This window comes from Protopterus annectens, chromosome 8.part0 (genome assembly GCF_019279795.1).
Source record: "Protopterus annectens isolate FY-2018-M chromosome 8.part0, PAN1.0, whole genome shotgun sequence".
Classification (NCBI taxonomy): domain Eukaryota; kingdom Metazoa; phylum Chordata; order Ceratodontiformes; family Protopteridae; genus Protopterus; species Protopterus annectens.
In genome coordinates, this window is record NC_056741.1 from 1,904,884,105 (window position 1) to 1,904,905,814 (window position 21,710).

Below are 21,710 nucleotides of genomic sequence, written 5' to 3' on the forward strand. Positions count from 1 at the left end.
TCTGAAATTTCTTTGGTCCCAGCACCAACACATTTTTTCTTTTCAAGTTCCAGTGCTGTTTTTTTTTTTCAGAAAATAAATCATTTGGTGGAGACAACAGATATCCTTACATCCAGGTTTCCCCTTCTTCCTCCCTGTTTCAAAGCAGTAAGTCACCACAGACACCTCAGACTTTTCTTGAGGAGCAGTTTCAGGAGGGATAAAAGTGCAGAGGGTGTAGTCATCAAGGACAGATGCAAATACATAAATATCAAGGAGATGCTAGCCCTGATCAAGGCACTCAACTCTCTGAACCATTTTTGGTCCCCGGGACCTCTTCAAGTGGTTACAGATAATACCACAGTCTGTTCTGTTCCAGGACTCTATACAAGAAGGCCTGGAAAATAGATGCCTTTTTCTTTTCTTTTCTTTTCCTTGGACAGGAATGTTCTTGTATGCTTTGTCACCCTTTCCACTAATATTCAGGGTACTTCTGAAGATTCAGAAGGAATCCCCCAAGATCATTGTGGTGACTCCCTTCTGGCCCAGGCAACTGTGGTTCCCTCTTCTTTTAGAAATTACCACATACAATTTCTACAAGCTTCCTGTCAGACTGGACCTACTCACAGAAGAACAGGGGTGTTTGATACACTCTGGCATAAATCAACTTCAGCTGACTGCCTTGCTGATAGGGTCTTAATTCCTTTTAGGCAGCTATTTACTGAGGACATGTAGCAGGTCCTAATGGGGGAAAGAAAGCATCCTACTAGAAAATCATATATTAGCAAATGGAAAAGATTTTCCAGTTGCTGCCAGCTACATAACCAGCACAAATTCAGGGCTATTTTTTCACTGGTTTTACAATATTTGTGTGAGCTACTATCCTATGATCTTTTGTATTCCTATATCATTTCAGCATCTCTGCCCATAGATCCTCCTCTTTCAATGCAGTCTCATATTAAAATGTTTTTAAAAGAGGTTTTACATGAAAGGCCTCCAAGAAAACCAACGGCACCTCCTTGGGATCTTAATTCTGTGTTAGAGAAGCTAACACTTACTTCAGTTGAACCAGATAACCTGGCTGATCTCAGGTTCTTAACATGGAAAACAGCTTTACTGATTGCAAGCTCTTGTGGCGAGTCAACCCTATCTCATTTTCTATAGGGACAGGATTTATTTTTGAACTAATCCTTCTTTTATGCCTAAAGTGCTGAGTTTACTTTAAGCCAAACTATCCATCTCCTTGTTTTCTTTCCTGATCCTAAAGATGAGGAAGAAAGGATACTCCATATCTCAAATGTCCACTGACAACCCAGCCACTATCTTTTCAGAATTAAATCTATCAGATCTCAGGATTAATCGTTCATTTCTTATATAATGAAGGGAAAATTTATGTCAAAACAGACTATGTCCAAATGGCTGTCTAAGGCTATTACCTTTTGCTATACTCCCCATAACAAAACTTTTCCAAGCATGGTCAAGGTCCACTCTACCAGCCTTGGCTTCATCTGTAGCTTTTCGGAAAGGGTTGGATTCTAGAGGTGCTCTCAAAGCTGCTACTCAGTCCTCTGTACATACTTTCACAAACCACTACAAACTTGATTCCTTTTCTAGGTTCAAATCAGGCTTTGCTAGGCCCATTCTTAAGGGGATTTTGGAGTCTTTTCCTTTCTCCTCCTAAATGTAGTTAGCTTGGTTAATCTACTCATATAGTTAAGGCTACTACAGCAATGATCAATATGATGAACATAATGCAGTTGTGTAAGTAAACTCAGCATAACAGTAAATGAATGATCACTGCTGCCATCCCAACCTCGACCCCCCCCTTGTTTTTTGCTGTGCTTTTTATGCCAAGGTGTGGACATTTATTTTTTGTTGATGCTAGCATTGTCCTTTCAGGGCTCAACCTCCCTGTCTCTGTCATCAGGAAAGCTCAGTCAGGCTTCACACCCAAATTTCTCTTATAGTCAGCTCAGCTTGAACTGCCTGACAGTTTGGGTGCATGGAAGGTGCCCTGCAGCTTTGGAAAATGGCAGGATATAACTCATCTAGCTAAAGCTACTGCAGCAGTAATCATTTGAACATCCACATTTATGTACTTACATAACTATACATTCATGGTTCAGTCATTTTTTGATTAATTGCCTGTGCCTGCAGAAAGTTTATCTTTAACTGTAGAGCTCTGATGGTAGATAAAAAAAGAACCCGATAATAGTTTGCAGTTGCATGGCATAGCACATCTCAAATGCTAGAAATCTCTAATTTTATATGATTTTAATGTACACTTCAGTCTGTATCTATAACGCTGGTAAAAAAATGCCTTTCAACTTCTCCCATTAGGGGTTGCCACAGAGGATCACCGGTCCACAGATTGATTGGCAGTACAGTTTTTATGGTACCGAGTTTCCAACCCGGCACTTAACCTTTACAGAAGACACATGCACACACACACACACACACACACACACACACACACACACACACACACACACACACACACACACACACACACACACGCACCTACCTGCATGTCTTTAAAACTCACTTGACCGCAGGGAGGACATGCAGACTTTGCACAGGAGGCACTCAGGCAAAGAATTGTACCAGAGAACCTCTTGCTGTGAGGTGACAATGCTAACCACTGCATCACCGTGGCCAACCATAACAATGGTGAATCACCATAATTTAATACATGCATACATATAAATTCACTTCAGTCTCTTCCCCTTATCATCTCCAGATCACAATATTATACTGCGTATATCTAGCCTTTATCCTCCAAAGACACATTAAAGATAAAAAGTACTTTCTACTTTAATATCACTGGCATTAACAGAAGTCACTGATAAGACTCTACCACCTCACATTTAACATACCACTGCATACTGTCCAAATTGCTTTACAGTGTAACATTGACTTGACTTCAAGAAATGTGTTTTAACATGGCCTCAAGCTAAACGCCAAAAAGTGTATAGTCATCCCCTTTGGCAAAAACAAAGTGCCCACAAATTACCACATAGGTGGTAATCCATTAAGTACAGAAGAAGTAATTAGGGACCTGGGGACCCAAGTTGATAGCAACCTCTCATTTGACAACCACGTGGCCAAAGTGGTTAGAAAAACATTTTATATAGCCCACCTAATCATGAAGGGATTCACATCTAGATTAGGGGAGGTCATCGTGCCTCTTTACTCATCCCTCACCAGGCCCATAATCAAGTACAATGCCCCTTTTGGGATGTACCTTACCAAACACCTGCAGGAACTGGAAAGACCCCAAAAATACCTCACCAAGAGGATCAAAGGGCTCAAACAGATGCCATATGCTGCCCTGTTAAAGAAACTACAGCTCTACTCAGTGGCATACCGCCTGCTCAGAGGTGACCTGTGCCTGACGTATAAGGCCATGTCCAACCCGGAATTAAGGGACATGCTGCACCTCAAAAAATCCAAATCCCATCGAGCTACACGCTCGAGAGACTTGAACCTCAGCACTGAAATAAATAGGACATGCTGGAGGAGCAGATTCATAACCCAGAGGCTCCCTTCACTCTGGAATAAAATCCCAGTCCAGGTTAGGCAGAGTCCCTCATTGACTCTCTTCAAGAGGAATCTTGATGAGTGGATGGGAGATCGAGGGTTTACCCGGTATCACTTCTGTGTCACTGTTAGACAGAGGCACAGTATACTAACCTCAAAAAAGGGCATAGCAAAATAAATTTAAAATGGGTGGCGAAAGCCAAACATACTCTGGCTAGGCTTATAAATGCCATAGGGCAGATAGCCTAGTATGAACCTATGAACCTATGAACCTATATATATATATATATATATATATATATATATATATATATATATATATTATGAAAAAAAAAACTTTTTTTTAACTTACAGTTCTGATTTTAGTTCCTTTATTATCCTTCTAAACATTAATAACAACGTGGGAATTATGCTTTAAAAACCTGCAAACTGTTTAACACAGCCCAAACTTTCAGTACTTTTTCACTAAATGCAGACACAGTTCTCATGTACAAACTGCATTCTTATGGAAATGACTCTTTACAGTTTATTTATTTCCTACTTTCACATTCTTGCTGGCCTTCTTCTTCATCACCTTAACCACTCAAAATTGGTCTGTAGTTCAAGTCCAATGTACTCCTGTCTTTTCCAGTCATCTCTTAAACTTTTTTCTGTCACTCAATCATTTTATGGACCACCGGAAAAGATTTTATTGGAATGTTCTCTCCATGAGCTGTGCTATTATCAGTGGAATGAGAAGGAGTATCCTATTCAACTTGCTGGCTCATTTTTTTGCTGGGTAAAACTTTTATTTCCTCATTCATCTGTTTTGCATTCAAAAATAGCTTTGTTCCTTCTGAAAAACATATTTTGAAGATGGCTGTATACAGTAACGTGAATATAACACCTGCCTCTCGACATCCTGTGATTGCAGGGATAAACTTGCTTCTCTTCTGTCTGGAGTACAATGAATAATCATTTTCCATCAACAGTCTGGTATCCCCCAATTGATAATAATGTACCCTTCTTCAACAATTTTGTCAAAAGCAGCTCTTTCTGTTGTTATGACTGCATCTTTACTACTATAGGTCTTGTCTTCTTTCTCAAGGCCAAATCTGGAGCATAGAGATAATGTGCCCTTCCAGTTAACAAATCCCACTGTGGAATAGCAGTCCAGTTGCTTATTTATATTTTCATAATATTAGTGCAGTGTGTTCTTTTTAGTTTCACTGGTGCAGCAGAAATCTCAGGTTTTCTCTGCATGCCGTGTCTTCTAGCTCTACTACTTTTGAAACAGTTCTTTTTAAGAAGCCTTATGTTCATCCAGTGTTTTCTTATGTCTGCAGTTTTATCAGCTCATCTGAATAGCTACTTAAAGCTTCTTTTATTATTTCCGTCATTTTTTTTCAGATATCTACTTCTGTTTCATACATTATCTACCTTCCCACAGTTCTAGGTTGAGAGGTATTTACCAGAATATTGATCTAGGCAGGGACTTTAGAATCTAGCCATAAATTCCCATGAAGTTTTGAGCTATTATATTTTAACCATGAATAACCTAGAGATCAGCAGAACATTTACATGCTGCCATTCAATGAGAGACAAGGACAGTAAACCAGGAGTGAATTTAGTTACCTGTTCTTCATTCATCCAGATTACAGTTAAATAGCGCAAGACTTTGACTCGTATCCTTTCAATCTGATCAGCTTGGCTTGCCCCTGCTTCGTATTGCTTCCTACTATTCTACCATTATTATGACACTAAAAGAGTGCCTTGTGGGGCTATCATGTTACAAAAAGGAGGAACATATGAGAGCATACCTCTCAACTGTCCAGATTTTCTCAGAATATCCAGATTATTGTTTTATATTTTTGGTCTCTTCCTTATAAAATTGGTGGCTTTCTTGCACATCACTAAGCATCAGAATCACTTCATTTTCAGACTTCATAGCCTTGAAAGAATGCATGCTAACAAAAATCCTGTTATTCTCACAACTTTCTAGATTTATAAAAGAAGTATTTAAAATATGTCCTTGTTTTTGGGCCTCTGCATGAGAGGTATAGAGAACTCAGAAAAATATTCCTTGTCTAGATTTGATTAGATTAAAACTTTCTTTATAGTTGTTTTATTTCAGCTAACTGCTTTAAAAAGTTTATTAATTTTTATAATTGGCCAAGGCAGAAAAATCGGTTGACACAATACCTGTCCATATTTATCTCTACAGACTTGTTCCTATAAAGAAGAACTGAGACAGCAGTTACATCATCAATAGAAACAGCCACACAGTTAAAATACAGGTTCTACACAAAATAGCATCTAGCACACCAACCATAGGCAAGGAGGCGCACACCTGGTATGTGGTAAAACACAGCTTTAATAGATAAAATACAGTTCAAATAGGTAAGCGCTTTTGTGGTGATAACACACCACTTCATCAGACCTGTAACATTCTGAATTAGACAGATCTATATATATTCAACTGTTCAGGAACTACACCAATCACATCATTTTATCTATTAAAGCTGTGTTTTACCACATACCAGATATGAGCCTCCTTGGCTATGGTTGGTGTGCTGGATGCTATTTTGTGTAGTTCTCTGATTTTGGGTTTGTTCAGCGTTCCATTTATTCAAGTAGTGACTATTATCATGAGTATTAAAATACAGGTTCAGCAGTTGTTTTTTTTTTTTTTGTACTAATCAATATGCTTATACAGTGAAGAAATTGTAAGTATTGGGTTGTTTAGAGGTAATGTCTGCATGTAAAATATGACTCTCTTCCAAGACAGAGATACTATCATTGTGGCCATGCCTTCTCTGTAGCTGTTTTTTTTCTATTCAATGCACCACTCACCTAGGTACAGAAATGTCTTTCTGATTTACTGCTTGCTACGAAGTAATGTCAGCCTGGGCTCACTTGTCAGTGTAACATTACCAGTATACAAGTCCCATCACTTCCTCGTTTAAAAGCCATAGACTGTGACAGTTGTTTTGCCTTTAGAAGGCTTTCATTTGCAGGAGCACTCATTAAGAAGAAATACTGGAACTAGGACTCTTGTTATTATTTGCTTTACTTACTGCTGCAGCTGGTTGCTGAGATGCTTGGGAGGCAAACCTTGCCACATGGCTGATAATAGGAGCAAAGTTTGTGGGACCGTAGAAACGGATATGAGGCAAACAGGATGTATATGCCTGCACAATTCCCTCCACACCTGCAAAGAGTAGAATCAAGTTACAGTGATTTATTTTTCCTGCAAATGTTCATTTCTGAAACATGCAAAAGGATAAACTGGTTTTAAAACAACATGTTCTGGAACAAAGCCATTGTACAAGCATATTCCTCCTTCTTCGCTTCACAGCTGTCTCCACTGAATCATTTCAACAGCCTACAGACTCATAATGCAAACAATGAGGATGTAATGGGAATATCTCTGACAGCCTGAAGTTTTGCATCCTAGCTTACTTGTCAGTATAATAATAATAATAAAACACATGACTGCAGCTAATGCTGGGCTTCGTTAATTGCTGTCTGAGTTGATGGTTTTAAAGTTAATTACCCACATATGGCAATTTATTTTAATAAGGAGTCTGAGGATCTCAGGTAATTTAACACAGGAAGAGATCAAACTTAAAATATTACACTTCTGTGAATTAATGAACTCCATAGTGGTACTAGGACATACTGACATGTTTATTGTTATTTGATCTTGGGATATAATACTATTGCAGGAGGGACGTGTCAGAAAAGGGAAATGATAAGAAAGAAGACACTATGAAGCCAATGGTGTGTGTGTGTGTGTGTGTGTGTGTGTGTGTGTGTGTGTGTGTGTGTGTGTGTGTGTGTGTGTGTGTGTGTATCTATAGGTTCTCTGGGAAAGAAATAGAAAAAGATAAAAAAGAATTGTGCACTCATGCTTACCTGAACAGAATGGGTTTGTCGGATTGAAATTAATAGCAAATTCATGTGATACCTGCAAAACAAAGAAGAGATGACATAGCTTGTTTAATTTGACAGATATGAGATTATTATCCCTGTAAGCATTCACTTTAACTACAGGTTCTGGTCTCCTTTACTTAACTCACTCTTTCTGTTCATGCCTCTCTTAACAGCACAGAGACATGCTATACACCTCTGCACAAACTGTATAAAGCATATGTGTGTTTAGTCATATCACTATCCTATGGACCGGCAGTAGGACTCTGTACATGAATCAGGGTTTGCCTCTCAAATGTTGTGAGTAGAAAGCATGCTGTAAGGCATGCTTACATTGGCTGGGTCTGGTGACATCTGATCCAGTCAATCAAATAGTCATGCTGACATAATCCAATTCCCAATTTGGTATTTGTTTTCTTCCAGAATCTGTATTGTACCAACCTTGAAGGATGTGTTGCAGCTGTGTAAACAATGCTGCCCATAAAGTTGTTATTTCTATTTTAATTTTATGTTGGCATCTCTGTATGTTAACTATGGAGCACAAAAGTGGGACCATTTGCACAGAAAGCATATTTGATACCTAAGCCTTGGAGTACTACAGTGGATTATTAGTAGCCAGATACTTGGTAAACCTTCCATAGAAAAGACACATTAAACAATTGTATTCATGTCCCCTTAGTACACTAAACAATTGTACTCAGGGGACATGTGAGGTAGTGAGCAGCTGACAAGCACAACAGGAAAACAGTGAGTAAAGAAATCTAAATAAATATACAAATAGCCCCTTACAAAGTTATTTTGCTTATAAAACTTCTAATAATAGCTATATTTAAGTGGCTTCCATGAAATTACCTTCTTAAACAGGTTAAATAATTTATAGTGCTTTCAGCCATTTCCATGACATTTGAATTTTCTTTTGTGTAGTATGCTGCAGCAGCAGACCTTTTCTACTGTCATCATGTGAGAGCAGCTTTTGTCGAAAAGTCTGTCTCCCTTGGTCAGTTGCAGTAAAGTTAGAAAGGGCCTATTACATTGAAAACTTTGAACATGTGTCACTGCGAAGTGGGAAATTTCTTATTTTTTCCAAACTATACTTACTTTGGAAATAAGGGTACATAGACCACAGTTTCCAGAATGGAGTATGGATGCTACTCCATCAGTTTTGATATTTTCTGTTCCGACTGAATGCAGCTGTCAACTGAATTTTTTCTGTAATAAACTATATCCAATCCAGATGGCTTTGATAAAGTGGCCCACAGCTTTATAAATATATCTACTCTGAGCTGTGGGTGCAAATGGCACTTAGATGACCAGTATATGAGTGTGATCCATAAGCATTGTTACTACTGGACGTCCATAAAGCTGTAATGTGTGGTCAGCTCAAGGTACACTCACACACTGCAAATGATTCATTTTATTTGCATAGCTAGGCAGCACTATGACTCAAAGGTTAAGATCTGTGACTCAAAGATTCAGGGCCTTAGGTTCAGTCCTGACATCTGGTTACTCTCGGTTTGATGTATGCATGTTATGTTGCTGTTACTATTATTAGCATCATCATCATCATCATCATCATCTTTATATTTTATCCACTTTACTACTGACCATTTTCTAGATATATTCTAGTACATTTATTTAATGTGAGTAGTGGGGCACAGTGTTCCTTGGGATCTATCAAAGCATTTCCTGGAGTTACACAGATGGGAATCAACTTCTTCTTTAAAAAAAAGAGTGTTCACTACAGTCACAATCAGAACATGCTCTTTATCACCATTTACGCAGGGGCAAAATCATAGCTGATAAGTGACATTTCTTCCTAAACATCATGTCATGCTTTGTTGTGAGTAGTGCAGGTTAACCAATGGCTGACTTTATTTGATCACTTGGTCTTCACTCATGTGACCAAACTATGTCGGCTGTGGATAAATCCTGCATTATTGATGTCTGAATGTGACCTTTTCTCATTCTGTCTATAGCATATTTTTGTCACTGTCACGGTGCTTTGAATGCCATTGGGATGTAGCCATTACCTTCCTTTTAATAACACGTTTGGTCCATTTTGTTCTCTCAGTTACCTTCTGTTGCTGTTTTAGAAATTTGTACTTTTAGTCTTACAAGTCATGTTTTGCATCGAGTGTATGATGTATGCGCATGTGTGTGTGTGTGTGTGTGTGTGTGTGTGTGTGTGTGTGTGTGTGTGTGTGTGTGTGTGTGTGTGTGTGTGTGCGTTTGCAGTAGTAATCACTGCTAAATGTTACATTTATGCTTGTGAATTTACTAGAAGATACAAATAGTTCACAGTTACTTCTCATTCCAAAAGCTGTACAGTTACTATATCAATTCTATAAAAACCTTGAATTTAACAATGTCACACTGGTTTCTTATGATTCAGCAAAACTCCCACCTTCAGATCACCATGGATAGGCTGAAGGGATGCTGCTGTAATGTTTACTTGCAGGAAGTCACACAGTGAGAGCACAGCGTTCCAGTTTCTAGATTTAGGTACCAGTAAACATTTTAGAGAAGCAGAAGACAGTGATGTGCAACTGTTCATTTAGACTGCTTGCATATTCTCCATAAAGATATGCTAAATGCATATTGGTGTTCAGGAAGCCATGTAAAAACTCTCGTTTTTCACATCCTCGGGACATTTAAGAACAGTGATTTTTTCCAGCTTCCTCTTGTCTACATAATGCAAGCTGAGGCTGAGTCATTTGAGAGGAAGAAGAAAATTATTACTGCAGCACACAGTCTCCATTGAGGACTTAATTAGATTTTTACAGCGTTCTTCTGTGGAGCCTGTAACTACTATCAACTCATAGTATGTTTATTATGTAATGTCAAATACAGCAATTACTACCACACCGGCTGGATCGATGGGCATTCTGTCAAAATGCAAAACAATACAGGCAACGGAGTGAATTCCTAGAATGTTTTTATAATAGTCCACCAGTTTAATAGAGAAGAATACCATTTTGAGACGCTATTGATCTGCACCTTTAGTCCTCAGTTTGATTCCCTCCTTCCCTATTTGTATACTGCATGACCCTTAGGAAGTCGCATAACCAGACAGTGCTTTTGGGTCAGTAAAAAGGCACTTATGAGTGGTGGGCTTCAGGTTAGCTTACAAATAAAATAAAATACTGTTAAATGATTTCCCCTTTTCATCTGAAGACTAGACATCACAGTTTATAAACACAAAGTGCATTTACTGAGCAGATCACTGAAGAGTAGTCATTATTATACAACAAAAAAAAAAACCTGTACATGTTTGCATTAAGGTAAATGTCTGTATTGGAAGCTGCATGTATGTTGTAAATTCTCTAAGCAGAGATGAACTAGACCACAGTACCCTAAAGTCAACATTTATTAAAGTAACCAGTCTCTGAAGTTTGTATGTGACATGTCTAAAGCAGTGCCTTGAGGGAATTAAAACATGGAAGAGAGAGTAATATATTCATCTTGAACTCAGGGGGATGAATATTTAATTGTTTAATTTATTAACTAAGGAAAAAGGCTGAGCAAATCCCTTTTAAATGGTGTCCTATTGGGCATTATACTATACAAAAACTTGCAAGCAGAACACAAAAGAAAATAATTTTCAGATCCAGAATATTATAATAAAAACAAATCAGTAACAACATAAAGTGCAGAATATAAGGATTTAAAATGAAAATGCCTGTTTCATTCACTAATCATAGACTATATGGTCAGATGAAAGGACCTTTAAATAAAAATAACTTCTGTTAAAGTGTTCTGTTGACTTTTTGGCATGCTTCACAATTTTGAAAAGCTTAAGTGCTGCAATGTATTTTTGCCCTTAGAACTATATTCCTAACATGTTATCTTTAAAAAAAAGAAAAAAAAAGCTTTGCAACTCTTTGTTAAGGAAATGTTGTCATAAATGCCCTGTGTCCCTTAGTGGTATCACTAAAGGGATAGTATAGGAATGTGTTCACAGACTTTAATAGATGTACCTTGTTCATATGCAGAGCTGTGCCCTGCACCCCATTCTATCCATCTGATAATGTCATCAGTTATATCGTGCAAACAAACAAAAAAAAAAAAACACAACAAAAGAAAAAAAATAAAGAATATTATAAAGTATATAATATATATACTTATATACTATAATACATAAAGACGTATAAAGACTATTCAAAACATTCATCTTATACATACCTGGGGGCAAAGGCTTGCATTTATCAATTTTGCTTAACTGGACTGTTATTTTTGCAGATTTATTTATTTGTTTCCTGGGGTAGAAAAGTAATCAAGTTTGACCATTTCCATGTTTAGTCAGGGTTACATACTTAATAACAACAGTAAGCTAAGATTAAAATTATAATTTAATTTTACAGTATAGTGACATAACATAACAGATGTAAAATAATCTAAACATATTTATAGCAAGGTTTAAAAAGAAAAAGAATCAGAAGTAAACTCTGCAAAATACAGGTGCAATAGGTGAAATAAATGTGGTCCAAGTAAAAGAACGGTCATAGTATACGCAAGTGTGGAGGGAAATTTTAGCAGTGAAGAGAGCAGAACTTGTACAATACTAAGAGAGGTACAATAACAGAGCAAATAACAGCAGAAGTGGCTATTAGATGTACAGTAGGGAATGGAGGGGGCAGATGGGGAAGCAGTGGGCATGAGTTTATAGTTTACAGTGGCTAGGATATTAAGCAGACAAGAGTTTCTGAAATGAATGTAAGGGTGCAACCATGGCAGTTAGGTGACAAAGCCTGTGCTATAATATGCGTACTTATATTGTTCAGTTAAGCATTGCTTGAACTGATTGGAGTCAGTTGATGTGGCCTGTGTTCTGACGTGTGTACTCATTTTGTTCAGTTAGGCATTGTTTGAACTGTGTTCTGACATGTGGACTTATATTGTTCAGTTAGGCATTGTTTGAACTGATGAGAGGAGATGCGGACTGTGTTCTGACATGTGGACTTATATTGTTCAGTTAGGCATTGTTTGAACTGATGGGAGGAGATGTGGACTGTGTTCTGACATGTGGACTTATATTGTTCAGTTAGGTATTGTTTGAACTGATGGGAGTTAAGAGGCATAGCCTGGGTTCCGATATGTGCACTTATATTGTTAATTTCGGTATTATTTGAACTGATGGGAGTTAGTTGCCAAGGCCTTCATTCTGACACTTGCACATACGGTTCAGTTAGGTATTGTTTGAGCTGATGAGCGTTAGGAGACATGGCCTTTGTTCTAACATGTGGATTTATATTGCTCAGTAAGGTATTGTTTGAACTAGTGAGAGTTAGGAGACGTGGCCTGTGTATGACATAGGCACTTGTATTGTTCAGTTATGTATTGTTTGAACTGATGGGAGTTAGAAGATGTGGTTTGTTCTGACATGTGTAGTTATATCATCCAGTTAGGTGTTGTTTGAACTGATGAAAGTTAGGGGACGTGGCCTGTGTTCTGCCATGGGCACTTATATTGTTCAGTTAGGTATTGTTTTAACTAATGAGAGTTAGAAGACACGGCCAGCCTTCTGGCATGTGTACTTTATTTATTTATTATTTTTTTATTTATTTAACATTTGTTTACCAGGAAAGTCATACTGGACACAGGTCCTTTTTCAGCGGAGGCCTGGGGAGAAAAGTTCCATGAGTACTTATTTTGTTTAGTTAGGCATTGTTTGAACTAATGAGAGATAGGAGGCATAGCCTGTGTTTCGACATGGGAATTCATTTTGTTCAGTCAGGTATTGTTGGAACTGATGAGAGTTAGGAGATGTGGCCTGTGTTGTGACATGTGCACTTATATCGTCCAGTTAGGTATTGTTTGAAATGATGACAGAAGATGTGGCCTTGTGTTCTGACATTTGTACGTGTATTGTTCAGTTATGTATTGTTTGAGCTGATGAGAGTTATGAGAAATGGCCTGTGTTCTGACATGGACACATATTGTTCAGTTGAGAATTATTTGATTTTAATAGGAGTTAGGGGATGTGGCCTGTGTTCTGACATGTGCAATTATACTGTTCAGTTAGTTATTGTTTGAATTTATGGTAGTTAGAAGACATGGCCTGTATACTGACATGTGCACTTATATTCTAAACAAAATTATTCTAGTGGATAAATGTGCTGTGTAGTAACCAAAAGAAGAACTGTCTAAAAATGAACTTGTAAGCATTAAACCAGTGTTAAAGACAAGACAATATAGAAGATAATAGATTCCTTATATATATATATATATATATATATATATATATATATATATATATATTTCTGTATACATTGTCTGAATTTAAGTGCTTAACTGTTTTAACTTGTATACAAAAATCTTGTTGCTATTTTTCAAGAAAGGTATGCTGCTTGATTGTATGTACTATATCAGTTATAACAAGTACTATGTCTTTAAATCTTTAAAAAGTTTTTCCATGCAATGGATGACGTAATTGTGCCACCTGACTGCTTTTAACTTTAACTGGGATATGGCAGTTTGACCTGAAGAATAATTTTTGTGAATGCATTTTAGCTTTTCATTATGTCATTTGTTATCAGAACTCTGTTTCATCGCTACCCACTGTGTTTGTGCCTAAGCTGTAGTTATTTTAGACATGTACAATTATACTTTTCAGATGCATGTTGTTTGAATTGAGATAAGTTAGATTCATTTAAATAGTTCATGCAGATAATTCAGTTAAATCATCATTGCTGCTTTACTTTTGATGTAATGTTTGCTTACAGGTATGGATGTTTGCTTGCACCAGAAAACAAATTATTTTGTATTTATTTTAGTTTGTTGATACCCAGTTGCCAGTGTTGTGGGCATTCGAAAATCTGCATTTAAAAAAATTATTTTTGTTGGTAAAATAATCATATTTACATTTTCAGTGAGATATCATACCACTTCAACATTACATATATACTTACAAAGCTTGAGTATAAGAGCATCCATATTGTCCCAACAGTGCAATTTTTTCCATTGCAGCAATTTAACTTGGGACTTTTCAAGGCTAATTTCAAATTATTTTGCTTACAATAGTTATGGAGAGGAATGGTATAACCCTAATAACTACTTTACTTACTCTGACTTCAATCTTTTTCTTATCTGGGGTGAAAGCTGGATATACTACTTAACCAATCATACCCCTTTACAGTCACTCCATCACATTATTTTCAGTTATTATTGTATGCCCAGCACACTTACCACCAATTTATACAATCTCTCAGAATCATTTACTACAACTTCCATTTTTCATTACTGCTATTCTATATCTCCTTACTTACAACGCAAAATATTCTAGTCTCTCTCCTGAAACAAATATCTATGTCCATCATATTATCCAAAACACTGCAGAAAAGTCAAATACTTCCTTGGGTTGTGTATTCTCTTAATACAAAACCTTTCCCTGCATATCCAAATACATCCGATGTACAGGGTCCCTTATAGACCACCACTGCATAGACGGTTGTTGAAATCTTGTTATAGCATGTTAGAGTTATATTACTTGCCGTTAGCCTGAAATACTCAAATCTACTAGCAAACATGCATTTTAGTAACACATTTATATAATTGGACAATAACTTTTTCTTTTAGAAACACATTTATATAATTGGACATTAACTTTTTCATTTGCAAGAACTGATAACAAGATATGAAAAGCAAAATAAACAAAAAAATGAGATAGGAAGACAACCATGCATCCTTTACATAAGCCATGTATCCTTTACATTTTCAGTATTGGTATGCAATTATCATATTTAATGTCATATCTCTCAAAGGTATGCATTTACCACTGTGGTTCCCAGTGAGTTTTTTTTTTTTTTTTTTTGTGTAAAATTAGTCCACTCTGCTAAATGGTTTCTGATAAATTCCATTAAATCCTTTCTTCTCCTTCCAAAACAACCTTACTCTCACAAATTTTACTTTCTTGCCTTGTCCTCCATTACAATTAAGTACTGCTCAGTCTGTTTGATTTTTTTATAATCTTGACTGCCTTGTCATACTTAACAAAGTATACTGCGGACTGACAGTTATGGAGGGAATCCACTACATCCACTACAATCACTAACAGATGTTTATCATATATTGCAAACAATCCAGTTAGTTTCCATAGTCTGAGTCTTACAGTATTCAAACCACCAAGATCTCCCAAAATTCAGCTTTTCTGGTTTTCCTATTTGCTTGCTGTGAGGCATCATGGCAACTCCATTCTAGCTCCTAACTTTTCCTTCAGTATACTTTGATTCCACCAGAAACTACACTTCTTCTGTTAGTGAACAAGAGAAGATATCTTCATGCTTCAGTTTACAAAATATTGAGTCATGTGAAGTAGTTTTATTCATAATTTAGTGATCTTAATATTTTAGATACACACAGTGACCTGAGGAGACTGCTTTAAATTCTGTATGTTTCCACCTTAACCAACTTTTGAGGTACACTCATACATTGATTAATTGCAAAACATGTTACCAAAAATGTTGTGTATTACTGGAATTTCCCTAAGAGAATGGTCAGAAAACCTCAAATTCTTTGAACAGATGCAAAATGACATTAACCCATTACAATGATTTTAATTGAGATGTAAAATGAAATGAAACCATTAAAGTGATTACAACTAAACAGACACCATGTATGATATGCATCTTTTTGTTAGCTAGCATGAACTTTGAAATTAACCAACATAAAATTCTTTAGAAATTCAGAAAAAAATGATTATATCAGATGTGAGCCTATCTCTTCTGTGATGAACTGCTCTGAGTATATCCAAATATTTGTATGTTAATGTAGTAAAGAACTATTTCACCAAAAAGTAACACAGGAGGCATATGGGAATCAATAACTGGCTGTGCTTCCTGTTCATTCACAAAGTATCTTATTTAACAATGTTTTGGTAGCAATTATCTGTACAATAAGTTGGCAGTGTGGGAAGGGCTTTTAGTATTGGTAAATGGTTAAGCATTGTACTATCAGCTGATTGGATGACTGGGTTCATATGACCAACTCATATTATCTAGCATAGTTGCAGGCAAGAGACACTTTATGCAGTGGGATAAAGATGTTAGCATATTCGCTAAGTGGATTAACAGTGTACATGAAATTATAAGAGATATTCTTAAGTCTTTTAGTTCTACATGACTAAGCTTGTCAAAATCTAGGAGTTTAGTTAAGTCCTTGGAGAACCCAGGTGTCATTTGAAAAGTTCCCTTAATACCTGAGATGATCATGGTCATTATAGCATTCCAGTTTAGTAACTTGATACTTTTCATATCTCTCTTTGGATGGGAGAAAGGAAATTCACCCCAGGGATCCCGTCAGTCGCCCTGCTAGACAGGGGTCCAGGGAAGTAAATAGTGTGGGAAGAAATAGCCAAGGAATTGTTATGGCTAGGCCTGTATAGGCCCTAGGGCTGATAGCCTAGTACCAACCTATGAACCTATGAATTTTGGGCAGTTCAGTGCTGTAATTAGCCACCAAATGCCATGACTAAGAGAGATAAATGAATTTAACTTGATCAAGTATGCCAAGAGTTTTCAGGGAGCAGAACAATGTATTTACATTTATTTAGTTGCCTTTAAAGAACCCATGGAGCATGTATATGACATTAGAGGAACAACACAACACATCACAATTCTGAGTTCAGTATTCAGAGCAGCTGCATATTATGAAGAGGTAGAATAAATGAAACTTGAGACCTTCTAGGTGAACTATGTGAGGCAACACTTTGCAGGCTACCCATAATACATTTTGTATATGGCACTGGGCAGCACATTGACAAAGGCTACCCATAATACATTTTGTGTATGGTTCTGGGCAACACTTTGACAAAGGCTATCCCTAATACATTTTGTGTATGGTACTGGGCAGCACTTTGACAAAGGCTACCCATAATAAAGTCTGTGCATGATTTTGCATGTCTTTTATTGCTATTATCATGCTATTATCACACAGTGCTAGCAGACTTCAGAAGGCCTTTCAGCAACTAGAGCCATGAATACATTCATGTTCGACAATGATCAATACCTCAGAAGCAAAATACATGATATTTGGCTGCATCTAATGTGACAGAATTGTTCTGGTAACACTGCAACTTTTCTTCAGAACTCTGACCTTATGTGCTTCACAATTTGCTCAGTATCCATACTGCAAGTTCACGCAGCAGTCAAAAAAATATGGAACTCGTTTATCAACTAACGTAAATGCAGTTTTGGCTAATGATGCCTTGATTTTAGTAGTGACTTTAAGATAGTGTATTTTTACTGTGTTATGCCCCTCTGAGATGGAAAACTCACATTTGTTTATAACAGTATTACCAGCTTTGTATGTGGAACCCCAGGGTAATACTTCATTGTAGGGTACTCATTCAACTTAGCTGGATGGAGATTCCCCTACGAGGTGTATAAGATTCACATATGTTTCACTATTAAATGGATCTGATGTAGTCGATTTACAAAAGTACTTATTTATTATTATTATTACTGTGTTATGCCCCTCTGAGATGGAAAACCCACATTTGTTTATAACAGTATTACCAGCTTTGTATGTGGAACCCCAGGGTAATACTTCATTGTAGGGTACTCATTCAACTTAGCTGGATGGAGATTCCCCTACGAGGTGTATAAGATTCACATATGTTTCACTATTAATTGGATCTGATGTAGTCGATTTACAAAAGTACTTATTTGAATAAAGCTCCTGTGAGAAACATTACTGGAGAAGAAGCATTCTTTGAAATGCAATTTTGAAATTTTTTTTATTTTTTATATTTTACTATTTGTTAGTTCACATATTAAGAGAGACCTAATGCCATTATGGGCTCCAACACTGTTGGAGACTTTCTCTGCTCTCAAGTTAATCCCTTTAGATTTTTTTTTCATAGTCTAAGACTCGCAAATGAGTTAAGTTGCTCATCATGAAACCGAGTTTCTCACTTTCAGTGTGTAAGATATTTCCTGTATCAAGAAAGTTTCATGTATCACATAGCTTAGATATATCACACAATTAATGTATTTAATGTTTCCCTTTTTATAAGTTTGAATTACTGTTTTTCATTGAATTTCATGGGATACAGCAACTGTAATATACATATTTTTGAACAAGGGCTTTAGGTTTTTTATGTTAGTTTTGATAACAGGAATGCCTGGTGGATGGTTTTCTGCTTTAGTTCAGAGTTACTTTAACTTTTAGTATTGTCAGTTTTTATGTATTATAATAGTGCAACGAGGGTTATATTAGACTTAATTAGTTTTATAGTTTATTTATAGCTTTGTTTAATTTATTTTTACTTTAAATTGGTAGTATCAGATCAATTTTTGTGGTTGTGTCATTTTCCAATACAGTAGTTGCAGTTAGTTCTTAATGCAATCTTTACTTTTTTTCATTTTGATATTACAAATTTGAAAGGGGTTGATATATGGGTCACTGCTGTTCTGGAGGGTTGTGTTTATGTATTTTTAGCATGATCAGTATTTTATGTTATTCTACTTTTTTCTTTAAAAGGCAAGTATACATTTGGTTTAAGGGGGTTTGTTTACTTTGGTTAAAATAAAAGTATTGTGTGTATACATATGTATGTGTGTGTGTGTGTGTGTGTGTGTGTGTGTGTGTGTGTGTGTGTGTGTGTGTCTGTATTTTGCATGTGTAGTGTGTGTAAAATCTTAGTGTAGGTTTTAGCAGCTACCTTCAATGTGGCAGCTTTAGGGGAGTTTTAGTAGCACTGCTGACTAGCCAAGGATGCAAATGCTTGATGTCGCACCAAGGATGTAGACAAACTTTTGATGATACACCAAAAGCATAGTGAAACATAACCATTTACACTGTGTACCGCATATAAGATTTTACCGGAACCTTCATCTAGCATCTACTATTTGGATAAATATGGAAGATATTGTGGTCTGGTGTATAATAATGTAAATATTCTGTACTGTACGTTTAAAGAATAAACTTTTGGGGCAAGAAATAATTCCACAGGTTCTCTAAATGTAGAGTTGAAGATATTTAACTTATTACACAAGCAGGATTGCCACATATTATATTTAACCACTTTCCCTATTGCATGTTCTAGTACTGATTGTGATAAACAACAGTAAGCCATTAACTTACCTATTGAAGTATGTAGGTAAGCTTTATACCTTTTAATCAATGCAATGATGTATGGGTAGCTTCCTACTGCAGATCGGGGTACTTTTTATCTTTTTGCAGTGCCAGTTAAATTTTAAATATATTTAATAATGTAGTGAGGATTTTCTTGTGATTTAACAGTTTTATAGTTGCATTTTAGTTAATTTCACTTTAGTTTAGATAGAATGAATTGGAACTGTTTTGCCTTTGATGTCATTTATCAATTAGCCTATTGTGGCAATATTTAATATTAACTTTTATTTATTTATTTTTTTATTTTAACTTTTTATTTCTATTTCATAGGGATGATTTTGTGAGGGCACTGTTAATTTTGGGGTATGTGTGTGGGTATGCGTGTGTGTGAGTGTGTGTGTGTGTGTGTGTGTGTGTGTGTGTGTGTGTGTGTGTGTGTGTGTGTATGTGTGTGTGCATTTTATGACGTGTGTGAATTTATTTTTTACACTGAAATAAATGAAAGATTCATTCCATGTTTTTTAGTTTTTATGTTATTTTATTATTTGTTAAAGTAAGTGTATATTTGGATTTGAAAGCTTGCATTATTTTAGTTGAGGTATTTTGAGTTGGTTTTTATTTGTGTTTTGTATGTGTGAGTGTGCCTTTGCGAACTTTTACTTCAGTTTTCAGTGATTAGCTCAAAAATGGCAGGTTGTAGACGACTTTAAGTAGAAGTGATAAAGCAGCAAGGATGTAAACAAACTTACAATGATTTGCCAAGGATGTAGATAAAAATTTTATGTGTCAAGCATATAGACAGAAATTATTATGCACCAGACGTGTTATTATTATACTTTTTATCTGGAATGTACATTTAGAATATATACACATATACACACACAAATACCTATAGAGAACATGCAGATGTTTGAAGATGACATTTTTTGAATAGTGAAAAAAATGGCAAAAGTGATTGAATATAAAAAAAATCACATAAAGTCGGTCGTCTCACTTTCTTCATTGTAGTGGGATCTTGAAGTCGGTATACATAATTTGGAAGGGGTATGAGAGTGCAAGTGGGGGCTTGTCATCCTGCAAAAGCAATCATTTTAAAAGTCTTTTTTAAATTCTTTTTAAAATTTGTTTGAATACTTTGCACTTTATGTTGTTCATTTTGAGGAGCCATATGATAATATATATATATATATATATATATATATATATATATATATATATATATATATATATATACATGCACATACACAGATATATATATATATATATATATATATATATATATATATAATTACTTTATTCAAATTGCTCAGATCTTTTACCTCAGTATAAAGCAGACACTTCACTGAATATGCAAAACTGTTCTAGCAATTTGATTTAAAACAGAACAAATAATCACATGACTCAAAGAAATTTAAATGAGAATCAATCTGTTATAATTACAAGCCTTGTACATATTGTAATGATTACAGCTTTGTACATATTGTATTGATTAAAATATACAATAAAACTATGTGAAGATTTATCATCTTAATGGTCTCAGTTACAACACAATACAGATGCCTTCAGCTTTACTTATACTTGGAAAATTAGTAGCAAACAGTTACTGCTTTAATTCTCATTGTTCTAACAATGACTTATGGTATCTTTCTCTAAAGTAATCAACACTTCATCCATAACAATAAATACGTTTTTTGTATGTCGGATATACTTGACTGTACTTAGCAAAATTATTATTTTTCTCCTTGATTTTGATGGAATAGTTATATTCACCGATCCTCTAACTCAAATTTCTGTTGTATTTTATGATATAAAAGTACTCACAGCCTGAATAAATGGCTGCCTAAAATACAAATAAAAATGTTTCATATGTAACTTTTCTTAATACGTAAACCATAAACCATGTGACTAAATAAGCCAAATGGACCTTCTAAAATATACCTACATGAGGTACATGCTCCACATTTAATCATACCAGAACCTTATAGGATAAAGGAATGGTAAAATCATTCTTCCTCTGACATACTATTGCTTTAAGATTACAGCTATTTCTACTGGCGAATTTTGCCTCATCACCCAACACTTTGTATAAAACTGTGTTTCCCATTACAATTTTGCAGTTACTTTTGAAAGCATTGTTGATGTTGCTTATATTAGTTGCATTTGTTCCCATCATGACCGGGTCTTGGGTAGCTGTATTATTGGAATCA

The 21,710-nt window shown here is 35.8% G+C and overlaps 1 protein-coding gene across 1 annotated transcript in view; it reads right to left on the bottom strand.

The window, feature by feature from the left end:
• The window catches only part of CPNE2 (copine 2), a 1,786,656-nt gene that overhangs the window by 263,196 nt on the left and 1,501,750 nt on the right, over positions 1-21,710 (bottom strand). The window contains exons 15-16 of the mRNA XM_044081406.1: positions 7,417-7,468; positions 6,576-6,709 (exon numbers count right to left, since the gene is read on the bottom strand). Of these exons, the coding sequence (XP_043937341.1) occupies positions 6,576-6,709; positions 7,417-7,468 (186 nt within the window). The remainder of the gene's footprint in view (positions 1-6,575; positions 6,710-7,416; positions 7,469-21,710) is intronic.